This window comes from Microtus oregoni, unplaced genomic scaffold, assembly GCF_018167655.1.
Source record: "Microtus oregoni isolate MIOR12 unplaced genomic scaffold, Mior012 000007F_ref0000211, whole genome shotgun sequence".
Lineage (NCBI taxonomy): Eukaryota > Metazoa > Chordata > Mammalia > Rodentia > Cricetidae > Microtus > Microtus oregoni.
The window spans coordinates 10,836,062-10,861,789 of NW_024543066.1; the positions used below are offsets into that span (position 1 = coordinate 10,836,062).

General features: G+C 52.0%; 1 protein-coding gene across 7 annotated transcripts in view; it reads left to right on the forward strand.

Moving 5' to 3' along the window:
* Positions 1-25,728, forward strand: part of Col13a1 (collagen type XIII alpha 1 chain) — a 137,117-nt gene that overhangs the window by 70,593 nt on the left and 40,796 nt on the right. For 4 of the 7 annotated variants that reach the window (XM_041655791.1, XM_041655795.1, XM_041655792.1 and 1 more), the window contains 11 exons: positions 680-730; positions 6,584-6,619; positions 7,159-7,185; positions 8,319-8,345; positions 10,227-10,253; positions 10,349-10,375; positions 11,049-11,075; positions 12,717-12,773; positions 16,510-16,617; positions 18,528-18,554; positions 19,560-19,595. In XM_041655791.1, coding sequence (XP_041511725.1) covers positions 680-730; positions 6,584-6,619; positions 7,159-7,185; positions 8,319-8,345; positions 10,227-10,253; positions 10,349-10,375; positions 11,049-11,075; positions 12,717-12,773; positions 16,510-16,617; positions 18,528-18,554; positions 19,560-19,595 — 450 coding nt within the window. Of the gene's footprint in view, positions 1-679; positions 731-6,583; positions 6,620-7,158; positions 7,186-8,318; positions 8,346-10,226; positions 10,254-10,348; positions 10,376-11,048; positions 11,076-12,716; positions 12,774-13,793; positions 13,860-16,509; positions 16,618-18,527; positions 18,555-19,559; positions 19,596-25,728 lie in introns of all 7 variants that reach the window. The other 3 variants (XM_041655793.1, XM_041655796.1, XM_041655797.1) reach the window with 2 other exon arrangements.

A 25,728-nucleotide genomic window follows, 5' to 3' on the forward strand; every position in this document is an offset into this window, starting at 1 on the left:
CTCTCGGGAGCATTGTGTGAACTCAGAAAGCTGCCATGACTTTAACTCAGGGCCCTGGGCTTTTTCATTCCTCTCCTGCCTTTGCTATGGGCTCCTGGTAGGGACCCTTACATGTGGGGACCCCTACACATATACACCCCGTGTTTACCCAGCTGGTTCAACCACCTGTGATAGCACTGAGGGCTACCAGCCAAGTAACTCGGGAACATGCTGTAGGGGCTGAGCATTGGGCTCAGCCTTCGTCCTTCTGGGACATTCTCTGGGACATCCAGCCTTTGGACTCAAGGCTACTGGGCCCATACAGCCGGGGTGTTGTTGGTTCTGACCCTCTATTATTGTAATTCCTATCTAACATTTGTAGGGTGTGCTGCTAGGTGAAATGGGTGGACTGTCACTGCTGAATGGCCTTTCCCTGTGTCTCCTGCCTGCCCCTCAGTGTCACGGACCCTGCTCTCCTCTCTGCACTTCCTGAGCCCATTGTCCTCCCCCGCCCATATCTATTCATATTTGCTGCTTTGTACCTGCCCTTCTCGGCTCTAATCATCGTCTCTGGGTTCCCTTTGGTCTATGGGGTTGGCATCCCCTCTCCCGAATGCCAGCTCCCCCGTCCCTTTTTGCATCATTTTTCCACTACTCTCCACTCTGTCCACCCTTCCATACACCCTCTGTCTCCCTACAGGGTGCCCCTGGAGATGCGGGGATGTCCATCATCGGGCCTCGAGGCCCTCCTGTAAGTTGTTGCTATTCTTTTGGGGGATATGGAGGTTGGGAGAGTTAATGAAAAGAGCTTTTGGGGGGATGAGGGTGAGCTTTGACACTGGCCTCCGGGTGTGGCCATCCCACTCGGTGTGGTCAGCGTGGTCAGCGCTGTTGGCCTTCAGGGTTGCTGTTGATGTTAAAGAAAGTGGGCTGACTAATTATACCTAAACTGCTGCCTCCTGGAAGGGTTCCAGGGCCTAGCCTCTCACCGCAAGACTCCAGCAGCTGGGAGGCAGGAGAGGCGGTTGCTGTTGTTTACAGGAGGGAAAGGCGCTGCCTGCCCTGGGTGGGTGCCCCGGCTTTCTTTGGAACTAATCTCCCCTTCCCGAAATCAAGAGAAGATGATGCAGTCCGAGTTCACTGATCCCAGGCTCCCACTCCTGGGTCTAATGAAGCCCCAACCCACCTTCCACACACCCTAAGCCTCCTCCTCAGTGTCAGTACCAGGTCCTGGGAGTTAACTAGCACCTGACTTCCCTCTGGCATACTTCCTTAAGGACGGTCTGGTACGTGGGTGATGGATTCAGCAAACTATCACAACCATGGGAAGGAGGAGGAGTGGGGATCCAAGGTGCCCACTCACCAGTGTCAGGGAGGGGGCAGGAATCCAGCATAGTCTAGTACAGCCCGTCTGAAGAAGAAACAGGCACACAGGGAAGAAGGGGTTTGGCCAGGGCCTCCTTTTCCCTGATGAGGAGTGTGAGGAACCTGCCATATGACGAGGAAGCAGAGGGAGCAGGGAGCACAGACAGTGAGGAGCGGGGTGGTTCCCAACCTTCCTAAGGTTGTGACCCTTTAGTCCATTTCCTCACAGAGCAGTGACCCCCCACAAACACACACCAACCACAAAATTGTTGCTACTTCATAACTATAACGTTGCTACTGTTCTGAATAGTAATGCAAATATCTGGTATGTAGGATATCTGTATGTCGCTCCCAAGGTAGTGGCCCGCTGGAGTAGAGGACTAGGAAGTCACAGTGACGGGCACTGATCACATGCTGATCGTTCAGAACAGGCAGGATGTGTCCTTTCCCCACATCCCAGCACGTCACAGGAGGAACGTGGGGATCTCGTGCCCACATCGATTACCAGGCTCGTAAATGATGGGCACAGTTTTGTCCCAAGAGCCCCTTCCAGCTTGAAGTGTGGCTGTGTAGAAAGGACGTTCGCCTTGAGGGGAAGATGATGGCCCTTACTGGTGCCTCCATTGGTTCTGTGACACTTGTCGTCCTGACTATGCCCAGAGTCCCCTGACGCTGGCCACTGATCATCAGCCGGAAGGCCAAACTACCCTGAGTCCTTATCAGACACCAAGCTACCCCTCAACTGCCCCTTCAGCGCCAGCCTGTGGAAGCAGGAGATAGGCAGACAAGAAGTCTGCTTGACATTAAGAATTGAGATCAAGTAGGCAAGCCTTAGGTGGCACTTGGAGACAGGCGACTTTCCACTCCGTCAGGAAAGGCCCAGGATAAATACTGCTCACCACAACCCGCTTGCCGTTCTTTTTTTTCTTTTCTTTTCTTTTTTTCTTTCTTTTTTGTTTTGGTTTTTAAGACAGAATTTTTCTGTGTAGCCTTGGCTGTCCTGGAAGTCACTCTGTAGACCAGGCTGGCCTCGAACTCACAAGAGAGCCACCTGCCTCTGCCTCCCGAGTGCTGGGTTAAGGGTGTGCGGCACCACCACCCTGGCTCCAGCCTTGCCATTCTTAAGGGCTGCCTGCCCATTCTCCTGGAGCCTGCTCAAGAGTCCCACAAGAAGGGGCCATCCAGGCACTTGGAGAAGGATGACTCCATTCCAGTGGCCCAAGGAGTGGGAATCTAGTGTCTGAGTGTCCTCATAGAAGCCGTATGAAATGGAGTGGGAGGCCAGACCCCAAGGTACTAGGCAGGTCATGGCCAAGCTAGGGATGACTGCATGTCAAGGGACCCATCCCCTCCATGGGCTCCCCAGTTGCTTTTTGGGGACCAGTGGGAAGGACCTGAGCTCCCATCCTCACCCACGAGGAGCTGCTCATACAGGTAGACATATCTACTGAGTGTCTGTCAGGAACGTAAAGCCCCCCAGGTTTGGGTAGAGGTTGGGATTCTAACTGCTTGCCATCCAGGCCTATGACAGCCATCTCGTTTGCCATGACAGCTCAAATAGTGGGAGCTGCAGCAGGGAGTAGTAGGGACATGGGGGAAGGGAACCGCTGGGCTTGGGCCAGTCCAGGAAGGAAAGGCTTTAGGAGGAAAAGATAGTGGAACAACACTCAAGGTCTTACAGAGTCCACTCAGGGAAGAAGGGTCAGGAGGGTGCCAAGCTCCTGAACTAAGAGGAGTACCTAGAAAAAGGACTGAATGGGAAGGCAAGGATGGGGCTGGAGAGGGCAGCCAGGACTTTGCGTAAAGGATTCTCTAAGAGTTTGGGAAATACATCCCAAGGCCAGGGGGGCCCCTTGGGTTGTGTTAAGTGGATGAGGTATACAATGGTGCACAGCATACAGACATGGCCTCTCCCTGTGCTCAGTGGGAGCACATTGAATGGGAGTGGCCGTGAGTGCTGTCTAAATGCACTGGTCCAGACTATATCTATATCTATATATCTATCTGACCATCCATTGTTATTATTGTGTATGCTTTAATATGTTAGACTAGTATTATATATTATTTATGTAAAACCAAATCAAAACAAAATAAGAATAACAACAAAATGCTAAGATGACAAACATGAAACCATAAACTATAGGAGCAAAATATGAACATGTTTTATAATTCCCAGTAAGAAGGCCTCTTCTTCAAACATGGCAGAAAACCCAAAAACCACAGGGAAAGTTTATCTGTCTAAACATGACAATTCTAGGTGAGCGATTCAACAACAATTGAAAGCAAACAATTCAAAGACAAAAGGTGAATTAGATAGCGTCTGCAAGGAGCTGATCTTAACAAACAGCTTTACTCAGACCTGGTCAGAAAAGATAACAATGTAACAGAAAAGATTAGTTAAGCCAGGAATTAGGAAGTCTGTCATCCCAGCTACCCAGGAAGCTGAGACAGGAGGATCACTTGAGTCCAGGAGTTCAGAGCCAGCCTGGGCAACATAGATCCTGTCTCAAATATATTTGCTTGTTTATACCCTTCGCATAACACATGTTATATAAATAATATATAATACTAGTCTAACATATTAAAGCATACACCATAATAATACATTGCCTCAAACAGCCAGCTCCCCAGCCTGGAATCGGCATGACCAGAAAACACTGGAAGAGGCTGTAAGCTCAGCATAAATTGAGATGTAAATTACAGTCCAGTCCTAAGCCTCCTCAACTGCCTTTTTCGTGCCCAACCTCTCCAGGAAGCAGAGTCCCATTTCCATGTGGTCGATGACAGCATTCCTCCCCAGAGCCTTGAAAAAGCCCTGGTTAGTCCTGGACTTGGAGGGATGCGCGCTGCCTACCGGAGCCAGCACTGTAATTAGCAGAGTGTGTGATTATGCCGGCCATGTAAATAACAGCTGAGATGTTATGAAGATGATTCTTGGAACCCTTCCCTCCTGACCTTTTCCTCCAGCCCCTCCGTGTCCAGAGCAGCTACAGAAAGTTTACGTTGGGAGGTTTCAGAGGTTGCATTGCAACAGTTTCCAGGTTTCTCCTTAGGCCTATTCTTAGCAACTCTTATCCTTGAGAGGACAGAGGCCAGCGCCCTCTGACATATGAGTGGTGTTGCCACTCGCTGGCCTTTGGACACGTGCCCCAAGTCCATCCTGAGACTGCAGCTGACTTCAGCTAGTCAGTTCTCTGTGGATCAGCACCCGACCCTGACATGGCAAGGGGTTCTATGCCACCTGGCCAGATGGGTGGCCTTCCTGTGCAGTGGCCTTTGAATATTTTATGCACAGACCCAGGAAGGATCCAGGGATCCTGGAAATAGTTCAGGGTCACAGCACATGAGTGCAGAGACACTGTCCCTGGGTTGAGATCTTGTTCTCAAAAACTGCTTCTTGATTAAGATCTCTGTGGGTCCCAAGACGCTGGGGAGGTGGCTCAATGAGTAGCGCTTGCCTTGTGAGCAGTGAGCACCTGAGGTCAGGTCTCCATCGCACACAGAAAAAGTCAGGCATTGTGGCACGTGTCAGTAACTCCAGCACCAGAGACGGAGACAGGAAGATCCGCAGAACTCACTGACCAGCTAGTCTAGCCAAATCAGTGAATGCTGGTTTCAGCGAAGAGACACACTGTCCTTAAAACTGGTGGGAAGAACGATAAAGGAAGACTTTTGACTTTGCACTGTGGCCTCTAGGCTCATACCTGCGTACACACACACACACACACGAGCTTGTATACAGGCATACAATAAACACAAGCAGTCTGGCTGGCTTCTGGTACCCATCTGGTCAGCTTTATTCAGCAAGCGCCCAATGGTGTAGCTTCTATTTCTAGAGGTGTTACAAGCAGAATTGGGGGTAGTTCTGTGACCTGATGAGATTTCATTGGTTATTCCCATTCTAGGGATGGGGAAACTGAGACTTGGGGAGAGTTGGCATCACACAGTTGTTGATGGCGGCTGGATTAGAACTCAGCCTCCCTGACCCAACAGTCCATACTTGCAAAGAGGCTCTGCCTTGCAAGCTGAGGGGCCCCCAAGCTGAGAACTGGCATGTGTTTCAGGAAAAGCAGGTGATCCACTATTCGGGGCAGACAGAGAGGCATAGAGGAGACAGGAAGGGAGGTAACCAGGTCACAGGGATGCAATGGGGGATGGCTTCATCTTTAAAAAACATATTGGCACACACCTTTAATTCCAGCACTTAGGAGACAGGGGCAGATGGATCTCTGAGTTTGAGGCCAGCCTGGTCTATATAGTGAATTCCAGGACAGCCAGGGTTACTTAGTGAGACTCTGTCTGGAAAAAAAAAAAAAGCACAAATCAAATTTTTACTACATGTAGTGTGTGTTTGTACACATGTGAGCATGTGCGCTGACAATTTGTAGAAGTCAGTTTTCTCTTTCCACTCTGTGGGTCCCAGGGATTGTACTAAAGTCACCAGGTTTTATGGCAAGTGTTTTGACCTGCTGGGCCATCTTGCTGGAACCCTGACTGATACGAGAGGCAGGGAAGTCCTTGCTGGATCCTGAGGAGAGGAGTGACCAGGCTTCAGGTTCTCGGCTCTCTGGTACCCTTGACCTTCGGGTTAGCCTCTCAGACCAGAAGCCACAGTTCTGTGTTTCTTGGGAATCCTGACCATTAGCCACTGGGCTGTGACCAGTGCACAGCTGACTCTGTGGCACTCTGCACCTATAGAGAAATGAGCCCAGATGTCTCTCCTCCCCAAGAGACAGGGACAATCCAAAGATGGCCCAGCCGCTGGGAGAAGCCTGCAGAGAAGGAAGAATCTGACCCCTTCTAGTCTGAAAACAGTTTTGAAGGTTAATTTCTGCAGACTCCCAAGTCAGCCTAACGTTGTAGCCATGAGCAATGCCTATAAATCAAGAAAATTGACTCGATTTTGGTTCAGGACTTCTGTGCAATTCGGAGTAAGCCCCACACTGTCCTGATTGCCCCATTGGTCTGTTGTCTATTTGCATTCAAGGCTCAGGGGGCCCAAGCAGTGAGGAGTGTCCCTGGGAACTTCTAGAAGTAGGCCCAAAGGATGCTGCTGCTTCCTTCCCTCCCCCCAGCTTGGTCCCTGCAGGAACTCTGCTATGATGTGCCCTCCTGTCCTCTCCACCCTCCCATAGCCAGCTCATAGGTGATAACATGGAATCAGGGATGGGCACAGAGATGAGCCCTAAGGATAGGCTTGGCTCCTCCTCACTCATCTTCGCTGCTCTATTTTTCCCAGGGTCAGCCAGGCACTCGAGGCTTCCCTGGATTTCCGGTAAGTACAGAGAGCTAAGATTAGCAGAGATGGGTAGGTCCTGGGCCTGGTTGGGTTAAAGTGCATGCACCAAGATAATCCCTGAGGCCACGTTTCCCTTCTGATTCCTAGTCGCTAAGGACCTATTCTGTAACCTTTTATGGGCTGGTAGCTCAGGGCTGGGCTCCTGCTACAAGACAGAACCGAGGTATCTATATAGATAGTGGTGGCCAGGCAGGAGCTGAGTGAATGAACTTCCGGCTGCTACATCCCATTTGATACCAGGATATGGGCAGATGGTGAGCCAGAGAAGTGAGCTGATTGGCCTCTGGTCAGGCACTGAAGAGAGGCCTACCAGGGAAGCAGCAGTAGGGTGGCCATTGCAGTACCCTTTAACCCTTGCCCAGGGAGCCTAAATAGGTTCTCAGGGGGCAGAATCAGGGGAGTCACTTGTCGGTGCTGACCAATATTAGTTTTCAAGGAATGCACTGTGCCCGGGCTGCCTCCTGGGCAGGAGACCTGGGAAACTTGGCCCTTGCATCAAACCTTTCTCTTTTCAGGGTCCCATTGGTCTTGACGGCAAGCCGGTAAGTGAATTCTTGGGGTAAGTAGACCCTTGAGCTGGGCTCTGTCCCTCTTCTGCCCAGCTCACTCACCTGGGGCTCCTGACTCTCCTACACCCCAGGAGATTGAAAGATATTTCCATAGAAAGAAAACTGGCTAAGGGGAAGAGGAGGGAGAACTATTTGCGTAAGTCACCTCTGCCCTCAATAGGCTACCACAGGGCAAAGTCTCTGGTGGTCAGGCTGGATGCTCAGGGAGTGGAGCAAAAACCATCCATAGACTTTGGGGAGGCAAGGAGGCAGCAGGGACAGTAGAGAAGTGGAGTGGCACAGGCTGCTTCAGTACCACCAAAGTGCCAAGATGTCTCCTGTTCTTCTCAAAGTTGGGGTCCCCTCCATAGCTGAGGCTTCATGTGCATATACTCAGGTCCACCTCTGGTCACCTTAACCCTTTGTACTTGGTGTCTTGGTCCAAACATTCATAGCAACTGAGCCAGGCAATGGTGGCGCACGCCTTTAATCCCAGCACTCGGGAGGCAGAGGCAGGCGGATCTCTGTGAGTTCGAGACCATCCTGGTCTACAGAGCTAGTTCCAGGACAGGCTCCAAAGCCACAGAGAAACCCTGTCTCGAAAAACCAAAAAAAAAAAAAAATTATAGCAACTGGAAGATGGCTGCCCCCTCAAAGCTCTCAGAATCCCCACAAGTGCATGCCCTGGGGGTGTAATAAACATTTAACTCTCCCTCAGATAGCTCGTGTCACCTCAGGTGGGGACCTGGTCACCTTCCTAGACAACCACATGTAGCCCAGAGGCTACAGCGGTCATGTCTACTCACCACAAGGCCAGTTATCCCCCCCTACTCCTGCACAGCTGCCCTGGGTGTATATAGTGGATGTAGCTGGGGTCCAGGGAAACACTCTCAGCTCTGTTCTTCTTTGAAGGGCAGCTAACTACTAACATAGCATGCAAAGTGAAAGGGGAGACAGCCCTGCCCCTGGCCCAGTCAGCCTGCAGGTTAGGGTTTGGGCAGATGAGTGAATGACAGGTGGCATTGAGAACAAAAGCTAACAGGACCGCATAAGGAGGAACATACTGGAGCAGGCAGGGTGAGGGCTTCATTGTTTAAACCATGTACGTAAAATCCTTTTTCTTCCAGGGCCACCCAGGACCTAAAGGGGAGACGGTAAGACCCCTCACTTTCTTTCTTTCACAAGACAGGTGGGGGACCAGCCTGGTCTCACTCCCACAAAGGGACAAAGCGTGCCTATCACAGTCACCCCCACCAGCTGGGTACACCCTTCACTTCCCTAGATCCTCACACCGTGCAGGGAGACATGGTAAGCCCTTTATCTCCTGCACTGGAGACATCCAGAGTGTCACCCTTGACCCGTGCCACATAACTTATCAGGTCAACTAGTAACTAGCTCACGTTCTGAGACTTCACAGTCTGAGCTTTTTCCAACACGCTAACATCAGCACCCTCGGGATGCTGTGCAGGGTGTTCCCTAGGAGATGGTGGCCCTTTGCTTTCCCACAATGGCTTCCCCTGAGCTGTCCCAGGTCTCTCAAGTCCCACCACTGTGCACCTGCTCACAGTTTCCCAGTTTCAAGATAGAGCCAATTGTGAGTCTGAAGCAGGAGCCTTCTCTACATCTTGGCACACTGAGGCCACTCCGCCAGGTACCCAGAGGCCTAGAGACTGGCATTCAGATGCTTCCCACCGGCCAGCATAGGTCTAACAGCAACCTCAGAAGCTCAGGCAAGGGTTCAAATTCAGAGCGTGTTGGACTGGAAATGGCTAGCCTTCCATGATCATACCCTGAGCCACCATGTCTGAACACTGTCATCCTCTTGGCGCTGGGAGGCAGCGATGATGCCAGCCCCTTCATCTTTGGCCCTGTGAGGAAGGGCAGAGCCTGCCCCAGAGGGGTCAGCCCACACATAGTCTGTCCTGTCCTCTTACCTATACATCAGCATGGGCCTCCTCAACCAGGGCGTCAGTGAGGTCTCCTGAAAGTCCATCAGACACTGAGCTCCACTTCTCCCTTGAACCGGACAATAAGGCGACCTTGACAGAAATACCAAGTCCTCTTGTACCTTCCAGGGAACTCAGAACATAAGGGTGTCCATCCCAGTTTGCTGTACACCACAAGCCTCTCAAAATGTAGTGTCTGCTCCACCCATGCCAGTCTGTTGTTGGTTGTTTTTTCACTCTTTGCTCTTTTGGGGGACCCACCACCCAGCTCCCAAATAAATCACACGGAGTCTTCTTATGACTTATGTATGTCCAGTCTTTTCTTGACTTGTTTCTAGCCAGCTTTTCTTAAGTCATCCCATCTACATTTTTTAATAGTGCTTTTATCTCTATTCTGTATGCATTTCTTTGCTTCATACTCTGTGGCTTGCTGTGTATGTGGGTGACTGGCTCCTGGAGTTCTTTTCCTTTCTCTCCTAGATCTTTTCTTCCTAGATTTCTCTCTCTGCCTGCCAGCCCCGCCTATCTTTTTTCCTGTCTTGCTATTGGCTGTTCAGCTCTTTATTAGACCAATCAGGTGTTTTAGACAGGCAAAGTAACACAGCTTTACAGAGTTACGCAAATGCAACATAAAGGAATACCATACATCTTTGCATCGTTAAAACAAATGTTCCACCGCATAAACCAATGTAACACATCTTAAAATACTATTTCACAACACCAGACTTTCTGGTTCAGTGGCCAGGAGAGTAGGAAGCAGGCTGTATTGGAGTCTCCTGAGGCTCCCAGGTGTAGGACATAGAGTCCTTTGGAGTAAAATGCTCTGGCACCCAAACCTCCCATGCAGAGAGCCCTTAGGGTGTCAGTGGTTGGAGGAATGAGTGAAGGGGACAGGGAACAACTGGCCACACCTTCTGAGGCTTAGCATATAAGGCCATACAACCTTAGACAAGTTGAACCTAGGCAGTCCTGCCCTGTAGGACTTTGGAACAGTCTGAGAAGTGCCTAGGAGGCCGACATCTGTGTCAACCCAACCAGGCATGTGTCTACGACCTACCCACCCACTGACACATGTGTTTTCTTCCACAGGGCCTGGTGGGTCCCCGAGGACAACCGGTTGGTAGTTCCTCTTCCTTGTCCCCAGTAGGGAGGTTGGGGATCATGTGGCCTGGGATTTGAGCCCTGACACTGTCATTTCCTTCTCTTTGTAGGGCCCTCAGGGACAAAAGGGAGAAAAGGTAAGTGCAATTGAGGCTTCCTAGACCTTTACCAGGGCCAGAGCAGAAAGGGGTCAGAGAGGCCACTTCCAGATCTGAGTTTAAAAACTCTGAAGATACCTAGTATGTAAGAAAAAAAACAATGACACCCCCACACTGTCAGTCTTGTGTCTGAAGACCTGCACACAGTTTGTTCCTGTCCACCTGCCGTCCCCCAGGTTCCTGCACTCTATGACATGAACTTAGAACCCTGCTGGCCTAACTTTCTGGGCCTCCTGCATTCTCTGTCTTGTTCACTTTTTGACCAAGATTGGTAGGTTTATCCCTGGACAGTGATGCAAGATCCTGGCATTCTTGGCTTAGGGGAGATGTTCCTGGAATCCTGCCAGCCACTGCCATCATAAAGTCTGTTGGTCCCATCAGGGCATGGACTGACAAATGAGCTGGACATAATTTCTAATCCTACCATCGTGGTAGGTGGCATGTAGTGAGGTCCTGTCTCTGTACCCAGAGCTCTGGCCCTAGGGGGTTCCTCCTGTTGCTTACTAGAGGCAAGGGAGAGGGGACCACTTCATCTGCCTCAGAGGACCCAAAGCAGAACAGTGGTACCAGTGGGTGAGGAGATGCATGGTGTGTTATGGGGTGCAGATTCCCCTAATAAGGACCTAACACCTCTCTCTCTCCCCCTCTCTAGGGTCAGTGTGACGAGTACCCACACAGGGTAAGTGATGCTTCAAGCTAAGGGTGCCCTTTGACCCATCCTCAAGCCCAGTCATTACCCTAGGGTAGGGGGACCTGCAACCCTGTATAAGGTGCAGTGTGCTCCGCCCTACAACTGACAATGACTTGCTTTTGGCACTGTGTCAGGGTGGTCACTGTGTCTGTTTGCATGGACCCAGAATCCTATATGACCTTGTTTGTCTGCTGAACAAGTATCTGAGAGTCTCTTGTGTGTGTCACTTTGCCCTCTGTTGGCCAAGAGGCATGCATGGGGCTAGGTGTTGCCTCTCTGCCCTGTAGGGCGTGCATGTACGTGTGTGTGTGTGTGTGTGTGTGTGTGTGTGTGTGTGTGTGTGTATGCGCGTGTGCATGTCCGGCAGTCCAGGACAAATATGAGGGACTTTTGAGTTAGTCATGGTTTCGGATGACCCAGATCTCCAGGAGGGGAGGTCATCTGGCCACCGCATCCTTGGAGGCAGTGTACATCTTGTCTGTTAGGAACACAGGAAACCCTTCTCAGCAGGAGTGTTAGGACGGGGTGGGATGTTTCTGAACTGAGATGGTTCCTCTTGACCCTGACTTTTCCTGGCTTCCTCTAAGTCTACGGAACCCAATGTTCACTTGTGCCCTGCTGGAGACAAGGGAGGGCAGAGTCCTTCCCCAATTCCTCCCTGAAGCCCCAGTGGGACATCCTGTCATGCTCAGTCCTGGGCAGAAAGTATAAAAATCATCTTGGGAGATCTTCCATCTATAAGGACTCCAGTGTACCCAGAAACACACAGTCTATTTCCCTGGCTGCTACTACAGCTGGGCCGGGTAGAAGTTAGGGGGTAGAGCCTATCATACCCCTTCACCCCACTCCTACCCCTCTCCACAAACCAGGCTCAGAATGTACTTGACTCTCCAGGGTCTCTGAGAAGGTATGGTTAGCATGGCCAGCCTCTACCCAGCCTCTCAGGACCCAGAAAACCGTGGCGGTCCCTGACATCTGGGTCCTTGGACCAGAGAGAGGCTGTGCATGGTTTGGTGTGTAAGAGGCAGCAATAGATTTGAGGTCCAGGCCTAATCTATTCAGGGCTGTAAGGTCCTGCCGTTCCATCCAGCTCATCCTGACACAACAATAGAAAGCCAGCTGTGTTTATTTGGAATGGTGGACTTGCAAGATGGCTGTATGACCCAAAAGAAAGAGCATCCCCTGGCACAGAGACAGCACAGCTGCAAGACCTTCTGCAGTGTGTCATTGATTCTGCGGGGATGCTTAGGTTGGGGAGGGCATGATCTCTGCCCCTCAACCCTGTACAAGAACAGAGAAGGGAACAGTGGTAGGAAGTTCCAGAAGCATAGTCTAAGGACTTCAGGCAGGCAGGGACGGGAGAAGTAGTGAAAACCGAACCAGCAGGCCAGTTGATTTAGAAGTGTGAGCTTAGGAAGCCTTTAGTAGATTGGTGGCTTTCCAAGGAGTGGGCAGAGGTGGGGGTGCTGACAGGTCCCCAGGACAGCCTGGCTAGTCTAGCAGGAAAGGAAAGAGCTAGGCAATGAGCGGGAAGTCCTTTGGCATCCGGCAGGGTTGCTAGGTCTGTGGGCTCTCTCCTACTCGATGTGACCCCATCTCTGCTACCCCTCCCTTTGCCTCCCGAACCAGGAGCACCCAGGCGGCGTCCTGGCAGCTCTGCGCTCCAACCCGATAATTGCCCTAAAGGTTTGTCGGTCCTAGATGGGCTCCAGCCCCTCTTGGCTGAGACGCTTCCCGGACACAGAGCATAACATCGCACATCTCTGGGCCCAGCGTGGGAGGATGGGGCTCTGCATGGCTCAGTGTGTGGCAGCTGCCCCCATGTGCAACAGGAATAGCCTAGAAGGGCCACCCCAGATGGGCTCCTAATTCCCTGAGTTTTCAGCCCGGCTGGCAAGTTGAGGGGCCTTAAACACATGGGGTTGACCACCCCCCTAGGTCTTTGCCTTCATATGGATTCTAACATTCCGGTCATCTCCACAGGTTTAGCCTACGAGACAAAAAGTAGCAAAAATGACCCAAAATGAAAATTATGTTAGATAATGTGATCAGAAGCTGCCCGTCCTCCTAGAAGTGGTTGACCATTCCTAAGACAACTTTTCTGAGCTTACCAGCCACAGAATGAGGCCTCCACAGTACTTAGTGAATGCCTCACAAGCCACACCTTCAGCCAACTCAACCCCAGAGGCCAGGCTTAACTTCCCTTGACCGTGGTCCTCAGATTCGCTGACGTCAGCTATCCTTGTCCTACCAAAAAGGAACCCACAGGGACCACACGCCAGCTTGACTCCACGCACCAATTTAGCTCGTTCTGTGGCTCCCGACCCTCAGCCCAGCAGCGGCCGTCCACCCGGCAGGCCTGGGTGGGGCAGTACAGTGCTGGGTGGTGTGTTACGTGGCCCAAGTGGCCTGGTATGACTTCAGAGGTGGGTGGGTCTGGTCAGGGAGAACCCCTCTTCCGGAACTCAAGGAGGCTACTAGCCAGTAGCCAGAGCTGAGGCTGCTGCCAAAAGCAAAATTATGATTGCCTCTGTCCCTAGAGCTGAGCCTCAGGGGTGCCTACCACACCCCTCCCCCAAGTCTGTCCTGCTGCTGTGTTCACACTCATCTCTCTCCTCCTCTTCTCTCCACTTGGCCTTCTGGGGACTTCCTGCATTACTCTGAATACCTGCGACCTCTGGCCTTCCAACTCCTGTCTCTCCTCAGCTGTTGCCTCTCCTCAATTCAGTGCGGCTGGCTCCACCCCCTGTCATTAAAAGGCGGACCTTTCAGGTAGACACCACGTGGAGCTTTCCCAGGGGCTTGGAACATCTTGGGGTCGTGGCAAGGCAGCTGGGGTTACCCACTATGCCAGAACCTATTTCTAACAGTTACCGCAAATTAGACAATCATTGGCCCAGTGTTGCCATGAAAGCAGAAAGACACAGTATACAAGCCCCACCAACAGTAGACATTCCGACATCCTGTTTACAGGCCTGATGCTGTCTTTCAATGGTATACCACTGTCTTTATTGCGCAGATGCAGAGATAAAGGCTCAGATACGTTCAGTAAGCTGCTTGATGTCACAGAGCGAGGATTTATGCCCAGGTTCTCTGCCTGGTCCCAGTGTGCCTCAGCTCCCTCCACAATAAAGTAAGAACAGGCACAGGGGCTGTGATAGGGCAGGGAAACTGAGTCATGGGAACAGCAAGAGAGCGAAATGGACATGAGAGCCAGATGTCTGACGCCTGAACACACACTCTTTCTGCTCAGGCACACATCCTGCTGAGTTTCACCCCTCAGAGCCTGGGTGTGAGGAGCGAGGGAGTTTGTAGAACAGCATGGCCCACGACCAGCAGGCAAACAGCTACTTTCCTGCCTTCTGCCTTGTTGTCTCCAAGGAGGCTTGGCCAGGAGCAGGTTCCCAGGGAAAAGCATCATTGATTTTTTTTTTTTTTTTTTTGAGGCCCCATGTTGTTTGAGGTCACATGAGGCCAGGGGCTGCCTGTCTTACCCTTCATCTGCCTTCTGCGGCCCAGGTGTCCCCAGGGGCCTGGGAGCAGGGAGTGGCAGGACCTTGAGCTACTTGCCTGGTGATTCCACAACCCAGGAACGTGGATACTCAAGTCCCTGACTGAATAAGGCTGAAAACTCACTCCAATGATCAGCTAAAAATACAGAGTCACATGATACAGGCGCAGCCTATTAAGCATTCAGCCCATTCTTGTAGAGCGCGGATCGCATTACCCCACCAAATCCTCGAGAGCCTCCAGGGCTCCAAGGGTTGCTCAGGAGGCCGCTGGCAGCTCAAAGCAGCGCCAGGCCCATTCATGGGCTCTCATCCTGCTGCAGACAGGCCCCAATTGAGGGAAGGTGAGGTAGTGCCCCTGAACACGCCACACACACACACACACACACACACACACACACACAGAGTAACTGTGCAGACTTCTTGCTCTAGGTCCTACTGTGAGGGCTACAAAGGGTGGCTCAGTCAGTAAGTACCTGTTGGGCAAGCAGGAAGACATGAGTTCGGACCTCCAGGCACATACTTGTAGTCCCAGCCCTGGGATGGGAAAGACAGGAGACTCCCCCAGGGCTCTCTTAGCCTGATTGGTGATCTCCAGGTCCTAGTGAGAGACCCAGTCTCAAAAGAAATGAGCGCAGCCTCTGAGGAATGATACCCAAGACTACACACATACGTGTGTGTGTCCTCCACACGTGTGCATACACATACATACCAGAACCATGCATGATTATCTTATGGTAGCTGCATTTCCTGCTCCCCATGGGCCATATTGTTCATTTGCAGTTGGTAGAAGACCATAGAGCAGTGGTTCTCAACCTTCCTAATGTCATGACCCTTTAATACGGTCCCTCATGTTGTGGTGACCCCCTAACCATAAACTCATTTTGTTGCTACTTCATAACTATAATTTTGCTGCTGTTATGAATCGTGATGTAAATATCTGATATGCAGGATATAGTGTGATTCCCAAAGGGGTCGTAACCCACAGGTTGAGAACCACTTCCCTAGAGGAGTAGATCCAGCTGCCACCTGTTGCTGTGTCCATGTCCAAGACACAGGTGGCTCGGCAAGACTTTCCCGTATTGCCTTGACCCTGGTTTCTAGAGCAGAACCAGAAGGAGTTGCCCTCATGATCTCTGCAGACTCTCTGGGGAGTTAGGGTTTTATACTGTCAGCCACCATGGGACATGAGAAGGCCTACCAGTTTCCTATCGATAAATATATATTGGTTATGCATGTTGCACAAGGTAGTCGCGAGTTAGCCACAAGGATAAGCTTACGTAAGAGCCAATCCTGACTGATGCATTTAGCAGATGGTGCTGGAGGCCACTTCCAAAGGGCAAGGGCTTGACTGACGAGCCCAGCTCAATTGTACAGTGAGCCAGATAAAACCCCGTGGCCTCTGACCTAGGGTCTCATTTGATCCTCTGGAACAGATAGTCAAAACCAGCATATGCTAAGATGGGGAATAAGGACCCCCATGCTCCCATCCTGTCGCTGGGAGGCCAAGGCTGATGATAAACTCGATACATTAAGAGAGCGGTAGAGGCAGATTGCAGACCACCTGGGCTCAGCCCAGGCACTGGGCCAGGCCAGGAGCAGGGCCTGGATTCAGGCCAGCGGCCATCTCTCACTCTCTGTTTCTGCCACTACTGCCAAGTCCTCTGCCCTGAAGACCTCTAGAAGCCCCCACAGCTCAGCAACCCGATGTCCTGGAGCACTCCTTGCTGCCATTAGCCCCTGCATGCAGTCACCATCACTGCCACTGTTACCCTCACCATCCACCCACTGCCCCCCACTGCATTCCTAGCAGGGTCCACAGAGGCCTCGGCAGCTGCATGGCACATGGTGGGAGCGGCGCCTGACCGCTGCTCTGAGACCCTCTCGCTAATCCATGTTTTCTCTGACTTCAGGGGGAACAAGGCCAGGCTGGCATCCAAGGCCCTCCAGGGCCACCAGGCCCCCCAGGACCAAGTGGCCCTTTGGGACACCCAGGGCTGCCAGGGCCTATAGGGCCACCTGTAAGTATCCCTCTTTTCTGCTCCTTAGAAGTCTCCAGAAGCCTCTAAACCTTGAATAGTGACCAGAATGACAGAAACATTTTGTCAGGGACCTGAACATGAGTGGCCTCTGTGAGAAACCATCCATGTCTATGACTCTGCTCGCCTGTTTTCCCTCCCAGCTCTACCAACACAGCTGCAGGGCCATGTCAGTCGTGGTCCCTGTGGGTCGCTCTAATAAGTACTACGTTATGTCACTGCAGAGTAACTGGGGGAAGTCTGAAGGGCCTTTTCCATCTGTCCCCAGCCCTGGTTTAAGAAAACCAGGGTCAGGGCAGTGGATTCTGGACAGGTACTGGGGGTGGCCTCTGATGTCTATGTCTTTAAAAGTAAATGCAGGATCCATGCTGCTGGACCGCCTTCCAGGCGAGCTTCCCAGTCAGTGGGGCCCTGTGTCCATGGGCCTGAGGGTTGGTACTGCCGCTGCTGGGGAAGGGTGCCATGGACATCCCCGTCAAGCGGCAGATCTACCTCCAGCTCACTCATTTTCAAACTCTGGCCAAGACCATGTCCTCCACAGCCGCAGTATAGCAGACATATAAGCGTAGAATGCCAATAAAGTCTTTCAAGTCGCTTGAAAGAGGTGACACCAAAGTCATTCAGGTTCGTGCCCAGGCCCGTCAGCTGCTCTGACATTTAGCCATCTTGAGACTTCGTGGACCGTCCCTGTGACCTGGACAACAGCTCTGGCCACTGTGATCTCCCATTGGGCTAGGAGGGCTGTGCTGTAGTGACAGCCTGTGCTTAGCTTGGTCCCCAAAAGGCATACATACACAGTTTTACCCCAGGACTTCGGCGGGGGCGAGGAGTTAGTCACACCTCCATCCGTCTGTCAAGAGGGAAAACAGAAAAACTGAAAGGAAATGAATTTAGAAAATTGAGCCAGACTAAGCCTCCAAAGTACCCCAAATTCACGGCTTTGCCAACTACCACCCTCCGACCCAGTACTGGGCTCTTGTTCTCTATATGACAACAGGGTATATTGTTTGTTTGTTTTTTCTTAGATCATTTATAGAGGAATAAACCCTGAGTGTATTTTACACCAGTTGAAACAGACTAGACCTAGGCTTCATGGCTTTCTCTGGCCCACATTTACTGCCCAGACCTCCACCCAAGACCACAGTACCCAGCCACCCTGGTCTCTCCCTCGGTACCCACAGGCCCCTGTACCCACACCAACTCACCATGGCCGGCTGCTGTGGCAGACGGGGTCCAACAGGCTCTTCTTCAGGGGTTCAGGGCCAAGGGCAAGATCAGGGCTTTGTTGGGCAAGGTCAGCTTTCCAGGAAGGGGCCTAAATTAGGAGGTACGTGACTGAAGGATCTTTACTAAGCCACACTGCCAATTTAGCCCCAGGCCACTGACCTACTTTCCAGTGGGCGAGCTCAGCACAGTTGCCCACAGTGCCCACATGGCTCCAATCGGAGATGCTAGCCTGTTGTCCCCACGTGCCCTCCCTAGGTGTCAGTTACTCTCCAGGACATCCTGGAGCTATCTGGGGTTCTCTGCTCCAGCCTGGAGCTATCTGGGGCTCTCTGCTCCAGCCTGGAGCTATCTGGGGCTCTCTGCTCTGGCCTGGAGCTATCTGGAGTTCTCGGCTTCCAGCCTGGAGCTATCTGGGGCTCTCTGCTCCAGCCTGGAGCTATCTGGGGTTCTCTGCTTCCAGCCTGGAGCTATCTGGGGCTCTCTGCTCCAGCCTGGAGCTATCTGGGGCTCTCTGCTCCAGCCTAGACTATCTGGGGCTCTCTGCTCTGGCCTGGAGCTATCTGGGGTTCTCTGCTTCCAGCCTGGAGCTATCTGGGGCTCTCTGTTCCAGTCTCCACTGTGAACACGACTAACCTAATCCACTCACCTTCTCCTTATTTCTACAGGGTTTACCTGGGCCTCCTGGAGCAAAGGTGAGTGCTCCCCTAAGTGATAGTGGGTGCTCTAGGGAAGGCATTCCCTGTAGGGGATGCCAGCTGAAAGGGACTAGAACTGAGTGATGGATTAAACATGGTCCATTTCTAAAACATCTCCTCCTTTTCTTGGACTGTTTTGATCCTAATATGTAACACCTTTCTTGGGTGCTCAAGCTGGCCAAGCGAGCTCTATGGTTGGCATAGAAGGTATCCTCCGGGGTTGAAGGTGTAGTTTAGTGGTTAAGGGTTTGCCTAGAATGCATGAGGCCCCGGGTTTGAATCCCCAGTGCTTCATAACCAAAGTGTGATGCTTCTGTCCGCAGCCAGAAAGCAGAGGCAGGAAGGAACCAGAGGTTCTATGTGGCTACATAGCAAGTTAGAGCCAGCCTGGGCTACAGGGGACCGTGTCTTAAATAAATAAATAAACAAATAAACAAATAAATAAATAAATAAGGTTGTTTTTGTTTTCTAAAGAATTAAAAAAAAAAGAAAAGAAGAAAGCACAATCTTGACTGCCTGGGAGTTTGTGTTCTAGTTGAAAACACAAGGCAGACAGATGTCATGACATGGTCATAGTGTCCCCAAAACTGTCCAATATGGAAAAATCTCCAAAGCGATCTGATCCCTTGTGAAATGTTGCCTGGCAGCCCACGATGGCAAAGGCAATTGCACTTTGAAGTCAGAAACCCTAGGGACCAGAGGGCATAAAGCAACGACGGTGGCCACCGCGTTGCAAACATGGATGCAGGGAGCTGGGAGGGGCTGGGAAGGAGATTCATTGGGAGAACCAAAACGGGATGTCCCAGGTGTCCCAACAGCTGACCCCTTGCAGCACCTTTCAGCCATCAGAACCGTATCTGGGGACCTTGGGAGACCTCCAGGAATAGATGGGTCTGGAGGACCTCCCAGGGGGGTCATGGGGAGGCAGAAGGTGGCATTGTGTAGCAGAGAGTACCAACTGGTCTGGTATGAAAAAACATTTGGCTTTTTTTTCTTCCCCAGGGAGATCCAGGGATCCAGGGTTACCATGGCCGCAAGGTAAGCAAGAGGGGGAGGGAAGACGCTACCTCTTCTGTGGGGAACCCAAAAGGAGCCTCATTATAGGGATGCACACAGCCAGGGCTGGGTAGGTAAGAGCATATGCTCACACCAGCCATATGTGCCTCCTTGTTTATAAGATTGTCTGAATACTCAGAACCGATGGGACAGGGCCTTGGTGGGCTGGCAGTCCAATCCATCCTCAAGTAAGGGAGTGTCTCTCTTATTGGCCTGGCTGGCTATATCTGGTATCTGGACTGGGTGAGCCAGAATACGGGGCCCCTCTAACACAAGCTCCGTGCTGAGCCTAGAAGGGGGTGTAAACAGACCCAGCCCTGCTTGAGAGCAGTTCTCAGCCCAGATGGACAAGCATTCCCACCCAGATTGCCCTGCCAGAAGCTAACGGTTAAGTGCTACTACTACAAAGCACTCTGAAAGCAGGGTGGAAAGAGTTCAAGTGGGAAGAGTTAAAGCAGTCAAGTGCTCAGCCTATGAGTGGGTGTATCAGCTAGCTAGTGCTGTGTAACAACGTATCCCAACTTGACTAGCTTAAAATCTTGATTATTTCTTATGTTTCTGTGGATTGGTGACCTGGGGTTCTACAGTTCCACCTGGGTTCACGGGAGTAGAAACTTAGCATATGATAGCTAGGAGGGTAAAGGTAGCCTTATTCGGGCCTGTGGGTGGTACTGGCTGGTGGCTTCTGCTCTCCAGGTGCTTTTCATCAAGCCGGATAGGCTTCCCCACAGCAAGGTAGGCTTAGAGCAGCCTCCAAGGTGGGAAGGTTCAATGCATGAGCACCCTCTGAAGCATCATCTTATACCACACTTCCTAAGGACCTTCTGTTCAAATGGGTCACACAGCTACGTTACCTGCAGCAGCATAGGAAGAGACCTACTTCTGACGGATGGATTGAAGGGGCAAGAAAGCTCTCTGACTGTTTACAATGGACCTCTGCGATCAGAAAGGAAATAGTATTTTAGTAAAGGAAACTATTTGAGCCAGGGCCCGGAAGCAGTTACTACAATAACTGTAAGAGTATAATACTTTCAATGACAGCCAGGACTTATGAATGCCAGCAGTAGGCCAAGCATTGTCCTGCAATGCAGCTTGCACTGTTCCCAATCCTATACTCCTTGGAAACTGCTATAATTTGCTCCCACCTAGCACATGGGGAAACTGAGGCTCACCCGAGTCTCAGAAGTCAAAGAATTCAAATCAGGTCTGGGTCCTTCTCATGGTACCAGATGCAACAAGGATTCCCAGTCATTGGCTGGGAAGCTCCAGAATCCTCCAGAAGAGGGGAAATGCAGCAGGAAGGAAAGGTATGGGTGGGGGAAGGAATCTTGGAAAGAGAGACTCACTCAGCTAGGAGTACACGCCCCACTCTGGTTCTGGAGGCTGCCATTAGCTGTGGTGTTTTATGGGTGCCTGGTGGGGGAAGCGGTGAGACACCAGAGATCTTTAATTAGTTCTGCATAAACTGAGAGGCTTGCATTGTGTCAGGAAGTGGAAATTACAGCCCCCACGGTTGCCTCCATCCACTCACTCAGACTCACAAAATTTACTGCCTCCTGGCGCAGCATGGCTCGGTTTTCCCATTAGCAGTCAGGTCAGGTCTTCCAAGCTGTGAAGGGGTGGAGGCCTGTCAGAGGGGCCCCCGGGGTCACGGCGATGCCCTTGTCTGGGACTGTTGTGACCAGCAGTGTCTACCTCCGCCACAAACAAGAATGTGGGAAACAGTCGTCTTGAGGCTGGAGAGAGCCCAACTGCTGGCTAGGGTGTCCCGATACTGGGGGACCTGGAGCCATGTCCATCCTCCATGAGGGCAGATGGTAGCAGGGGTCAGTCAATCCAGGCATCCCTGCATCTGCAGAGGAATGACGCAGTTCTGTTGAGGGAGGAGCAGCTCCTGGGGAAGAGGATGCTGGCTCAGGCAGAGAATTCTAGCCTGACAGAACAGGACTCTGCTGCTTTCCTGGGATTAGACGTGAACAAGTCCTACGGTGACCCTCCAGAAAAAAAAAAAAAAACAGTTCTAGCTGCATCCAAGATACTTCCTCATGCCAGGTGCCAGGGGAGAGCCTGAGGTCTGGAACCACTGGCCTGGACTGGTAACAGGTACATCTGCAGCGGTTGAGGTTACAGTCCCCTCTTGCTCAGGGAAGCCATGGCTTCCTGGAGGCCTGTGAGCCATAGCCTCTTGGCACCTTATTCCCCAGTTGTGTCTAGGGCAGTCAGAGCCCCCTCAGCCCCGCCTCTCATGCTGACTTCCTTACGGTGTCTCTCTTTGCTAGACCACGCCTCTCTGCTCCTCCATAGAAGTCTCTTTTCACAATTTCTAACAGTCAAAGCCGTAACTGCCCCCTCTACCTTTCTGAACCTTCACCCCTCCTAGCAACCTCGCAGGTAACCGCAGCATCCCACACCCCTGCCATTCTCCCTCTTTTGGTGCCCTCATCCTATCGCCAACTCCTCTGTGCCTCCTGGTCCACTAGCAGAGGGGTCCCCTTTGAGGAGACAGACACATTGGACTGTGGTGTCCTGACCCCAGCAGTCCTCATGCCCAAACAGACACTCGCTTCCCTCTCAATCCTGACATGGAACAATTGTCACTCATACTTGGTCAAGTGCGACCATCCTCTGCGTCTTAGTTCAGCCAAAGTGCAATGGTATCTGTCTCACTCCAACCTCACCAGAGCCAGGGCTGGGAGGCCATTAACCCACAGGTGTTAATACTTTGCCTAAAGTTTCACAGTTGTTGAACATGCTGTAATCAGAAGCACGGTCTCTCCAGCCTGTCTGAAAGCACCTGTGGATCCTCTAGGAGAGGAAAGCTGAATGACGCCCCCCCCCCTTTACCCATCAGTCTTCTCTATCTTTCCTCCCACTTTGTGCTTCATTAAGGTGCAAGAAGGAGACATTAATTTGGGAGAAGAGTGGACACGGATGTCAGAAAGATGTTCCCCTTCCCTCCAAGGGGAGCCGTGGCCACCAGTTATGGTGACACGGAGCTGAGAAAGATACGCACCCGCCCCATTGAGGTCTCCGTGGGAGAGGGGGAGTCCTTGGTGTAGCAGACGGACCTGCCTCATGATCTCCACTTGCTCTGTCTCCCAGCCTTGGCACACAAGGTGGAGTTTTAATTTCTCAGCCTGTGAAGTATAAGGATAAGGCACTAACTCCATCGCTCTACCGGCTGGCCCAGGTCTGTGTCTACTCAGCCAGGACAGCAAGGATTATGTCACTACTAGCTCTTTGAGATCAAAACCCAGGGTGTCTGGCACCCTTGTGCAGCCCTGTACCTGCCCAGGGCCACCCTCTTGCCTAGACATTGCATATATTGTTGTGCATCCATGCGGTACCTGTTCGGCCCAAGTTGATGGCTAGCATCCATCTTAACTCCGCTGCACGATACAAAGCGTGTTTCGAACATCACACATCGCAACCTCAGCTCTCGTTCAGACTAGTGTGGGGCACAAGCCTACAAACCTGATGGGAGCTCACCCCCTGGTGCACCCCAGACTGTCCGCATGGGTCTTTGTAGAGGACTGTAGCTGGACACACATTCTGAAGGAGATAGTTAGCTCTGTGGGATGATGACCAGCATTGTGAATACTCTCTGAACCCCTCCCCCATGCCAGGCAGGGTGCCAGGCACTCCACAGGCATGACTTTATTGCCCCGCCCCGTCGTTGAGCTAACCTTAAATTCATGAGGTAGCTGAGGATGACTTTGAACACCTGATCCTTCTGACTTCCCGAGTGCTGGGGTTTTATAGCTGTGCTGCCCCACGCCTGGCTTAATGGGATGCCAGAGATTGAGCCTAGGGTTTTGTGCAAGCATTCTACCAACTGAGCCTCATCCCCAGCCCCCGTGCACCATTGTGCTGTCTCTGAAAGTCGGATTTTTTTGATAATCTCTAGCAAAACATGGATCACAGAGTCTGCCTCCCTCTAGCCTACAGTTGGGAGGTGGTAACACCTGATCTGTCTAAATCCAAAACCTTACTACTCTGAATGACTTTGCTACCCGCGTGTTAAGGTCTCCAAGGGAAATTAGTGTTCTGAAAGGCTTTCTCCCTCATCTTCCCAGGAAGGACATGAGGTGGCAGCTGAGATGTCCTCTTTGTGGAGACCAAGAGCTTGGCTGGGTTCAGATCTTGCAGGACAGAAGGTGTAGGCACATGGGTACCTTGTTTAGATGAACTGAGAGTGTGCTCTGACCAGTGAAGCTTGCTTCTAAACCAGCTCTTATCAAACCGCCACTACTCCTGAATGATCTCTGTGGCCCTCTGGCTCACAGAGGGTCCAAGTGACCCAAGCTCCCTATGGAATTTCCAGGCAGCAGAGGGTAGATAGCATTTTCTGTCAACGTTGGGAAGTCCCAGTGAGGACATCCAGACTCTTGAAATGGGTGCAGATAAGAACAGGGAGACATGGGCCTCAAGGGGATGGGACAGCCCCAGCCCCCACTCCGTGACCTCTGGGGTCTGCTCTGCCCTCCAAAGTCCACAGATTAATTAGAACTGACTACACAACCAACCAATCTCAAATTGCGATTACAAGCCAACCATCCTTCCAAAGCCCCAAGCCTTCAATGGGGCACCCGACCCAGAAATTCCCTGGATCACTCCCTGCCAGCCCTAATTACCGGAGGACCTGGGATTTCCATTGTTTCTTGGGTCCTTGCTTCTGGGCAGGGAAACTGAGAAAGTGGGAACCCAGTCACCTTTTTCCTGGAAAAGTATTAGGTCTCCTACCCTCATCTCTCCAGCTTTTTCAATCTAGGGGCTCCCCAGCTTTCCCAGCCCACTCGCCAGACAATCTCCCATCCCCTGCAGAGAACAAAGATGCCATGTCACTGGCCCCTTGTAAGAGAGCCCTGGCCCCAAGTTAAGGAAAGCCATTCATCTCCCCTGCCTGCCGGCCTTTTGCTTGGCTGCAGAGCTGACATTGAAGCCCCACCCCTATTCCAGACAGACTTCTTGCCAAGTCCCTGTGCAGCTTGTTCAACAAACAGTAAATCATCAATTAGGAGGCCACACCCGTTGGTCAAGCTTGTGCCATCCTGTCATCTCTGGAGAGGATGGGTCCTCCCTCCTAGAAACTTCAAAGGACACAGAACCTGTTGATTCTGGGGGTGGGGACACGTGAGGGGGCTCCTAGGAGCTGGGACAGGCCTTCAAGATCACTTAGTGTGGCCCTAACCATGTGTCTCTTGAACCACAATGACTGCAGTTTCCCCCCTCCCCACGTGCAGCTTCCACCCATTGTCTTTTGGCACCCTGTTATAGAGCCAGCGTCCTCCAAGGGTGACTGGCTGCCTGGGAGTCACAGTCATCGCATGCTGGGCAGTGGAGCCAAGACCCTTTGAGGCACTTGAAGCATCCATTTGCCCAGCAACAGGATGGAGAGCCCCACCATCACCAGGGAGTCTCTGGGATCCCTACTGGAAAAGTGAGGCAGAGAGCAATCAAAACCATAGGCTTGGACAGCTGTGAGACCCAAGCCACAAAGCCAAGCACAGCACTGAGCCAGCGGAGCCAAGCCAAGCACAGTTCCACCTGTGCCTTTGGAACTGAAAAAACTCAAGAGGGCAATAGAAAAGGAGGCCCTAAATCTCACAAAGGCATGCCACGGCTTCAAAGTGTGTCGCTGTCCTTCAGCCATGGCCACGCCAGCCCCCACTTCCCCCTCCGGAGCAGCATCTTGGATCCCGAAGGGTGTCTCGCCCCCAGCCAGGAAGCAATGCTCTCTGGCCTATCCAGAGGTCAGACAGGGCAAGCCCCTAGGCTGGAGCTGAGCAGCGAAGCTAATGCATGAAGAGAGCCCCCCGGGTGTGGGGTCAGCCAGGCGCCCCTGCTTCCTGCCCAGCAAAAAGGGCAGGAGGGAGGGAAGTCCTGAGGCCCTGAGACCAAGATCAACCAAGGGGGGCTGGGGGTGAGGAAGAGGGAGCTCAGCCACCCTACAGAGGACCGCTCCTGAGAAGGAAGTAAGGATGGCTGGTTCTTTTGTGTGCACAGGCTTGCCTTCACAGGGTCAAGCCAGCTGAGCTAAGGACAATCTGGGTTAGCCCATGTGCGTGGCTTCTCAGCTGCCCTCCAGCTCCAGGCTGTTTCTCCCCAGTAGAAG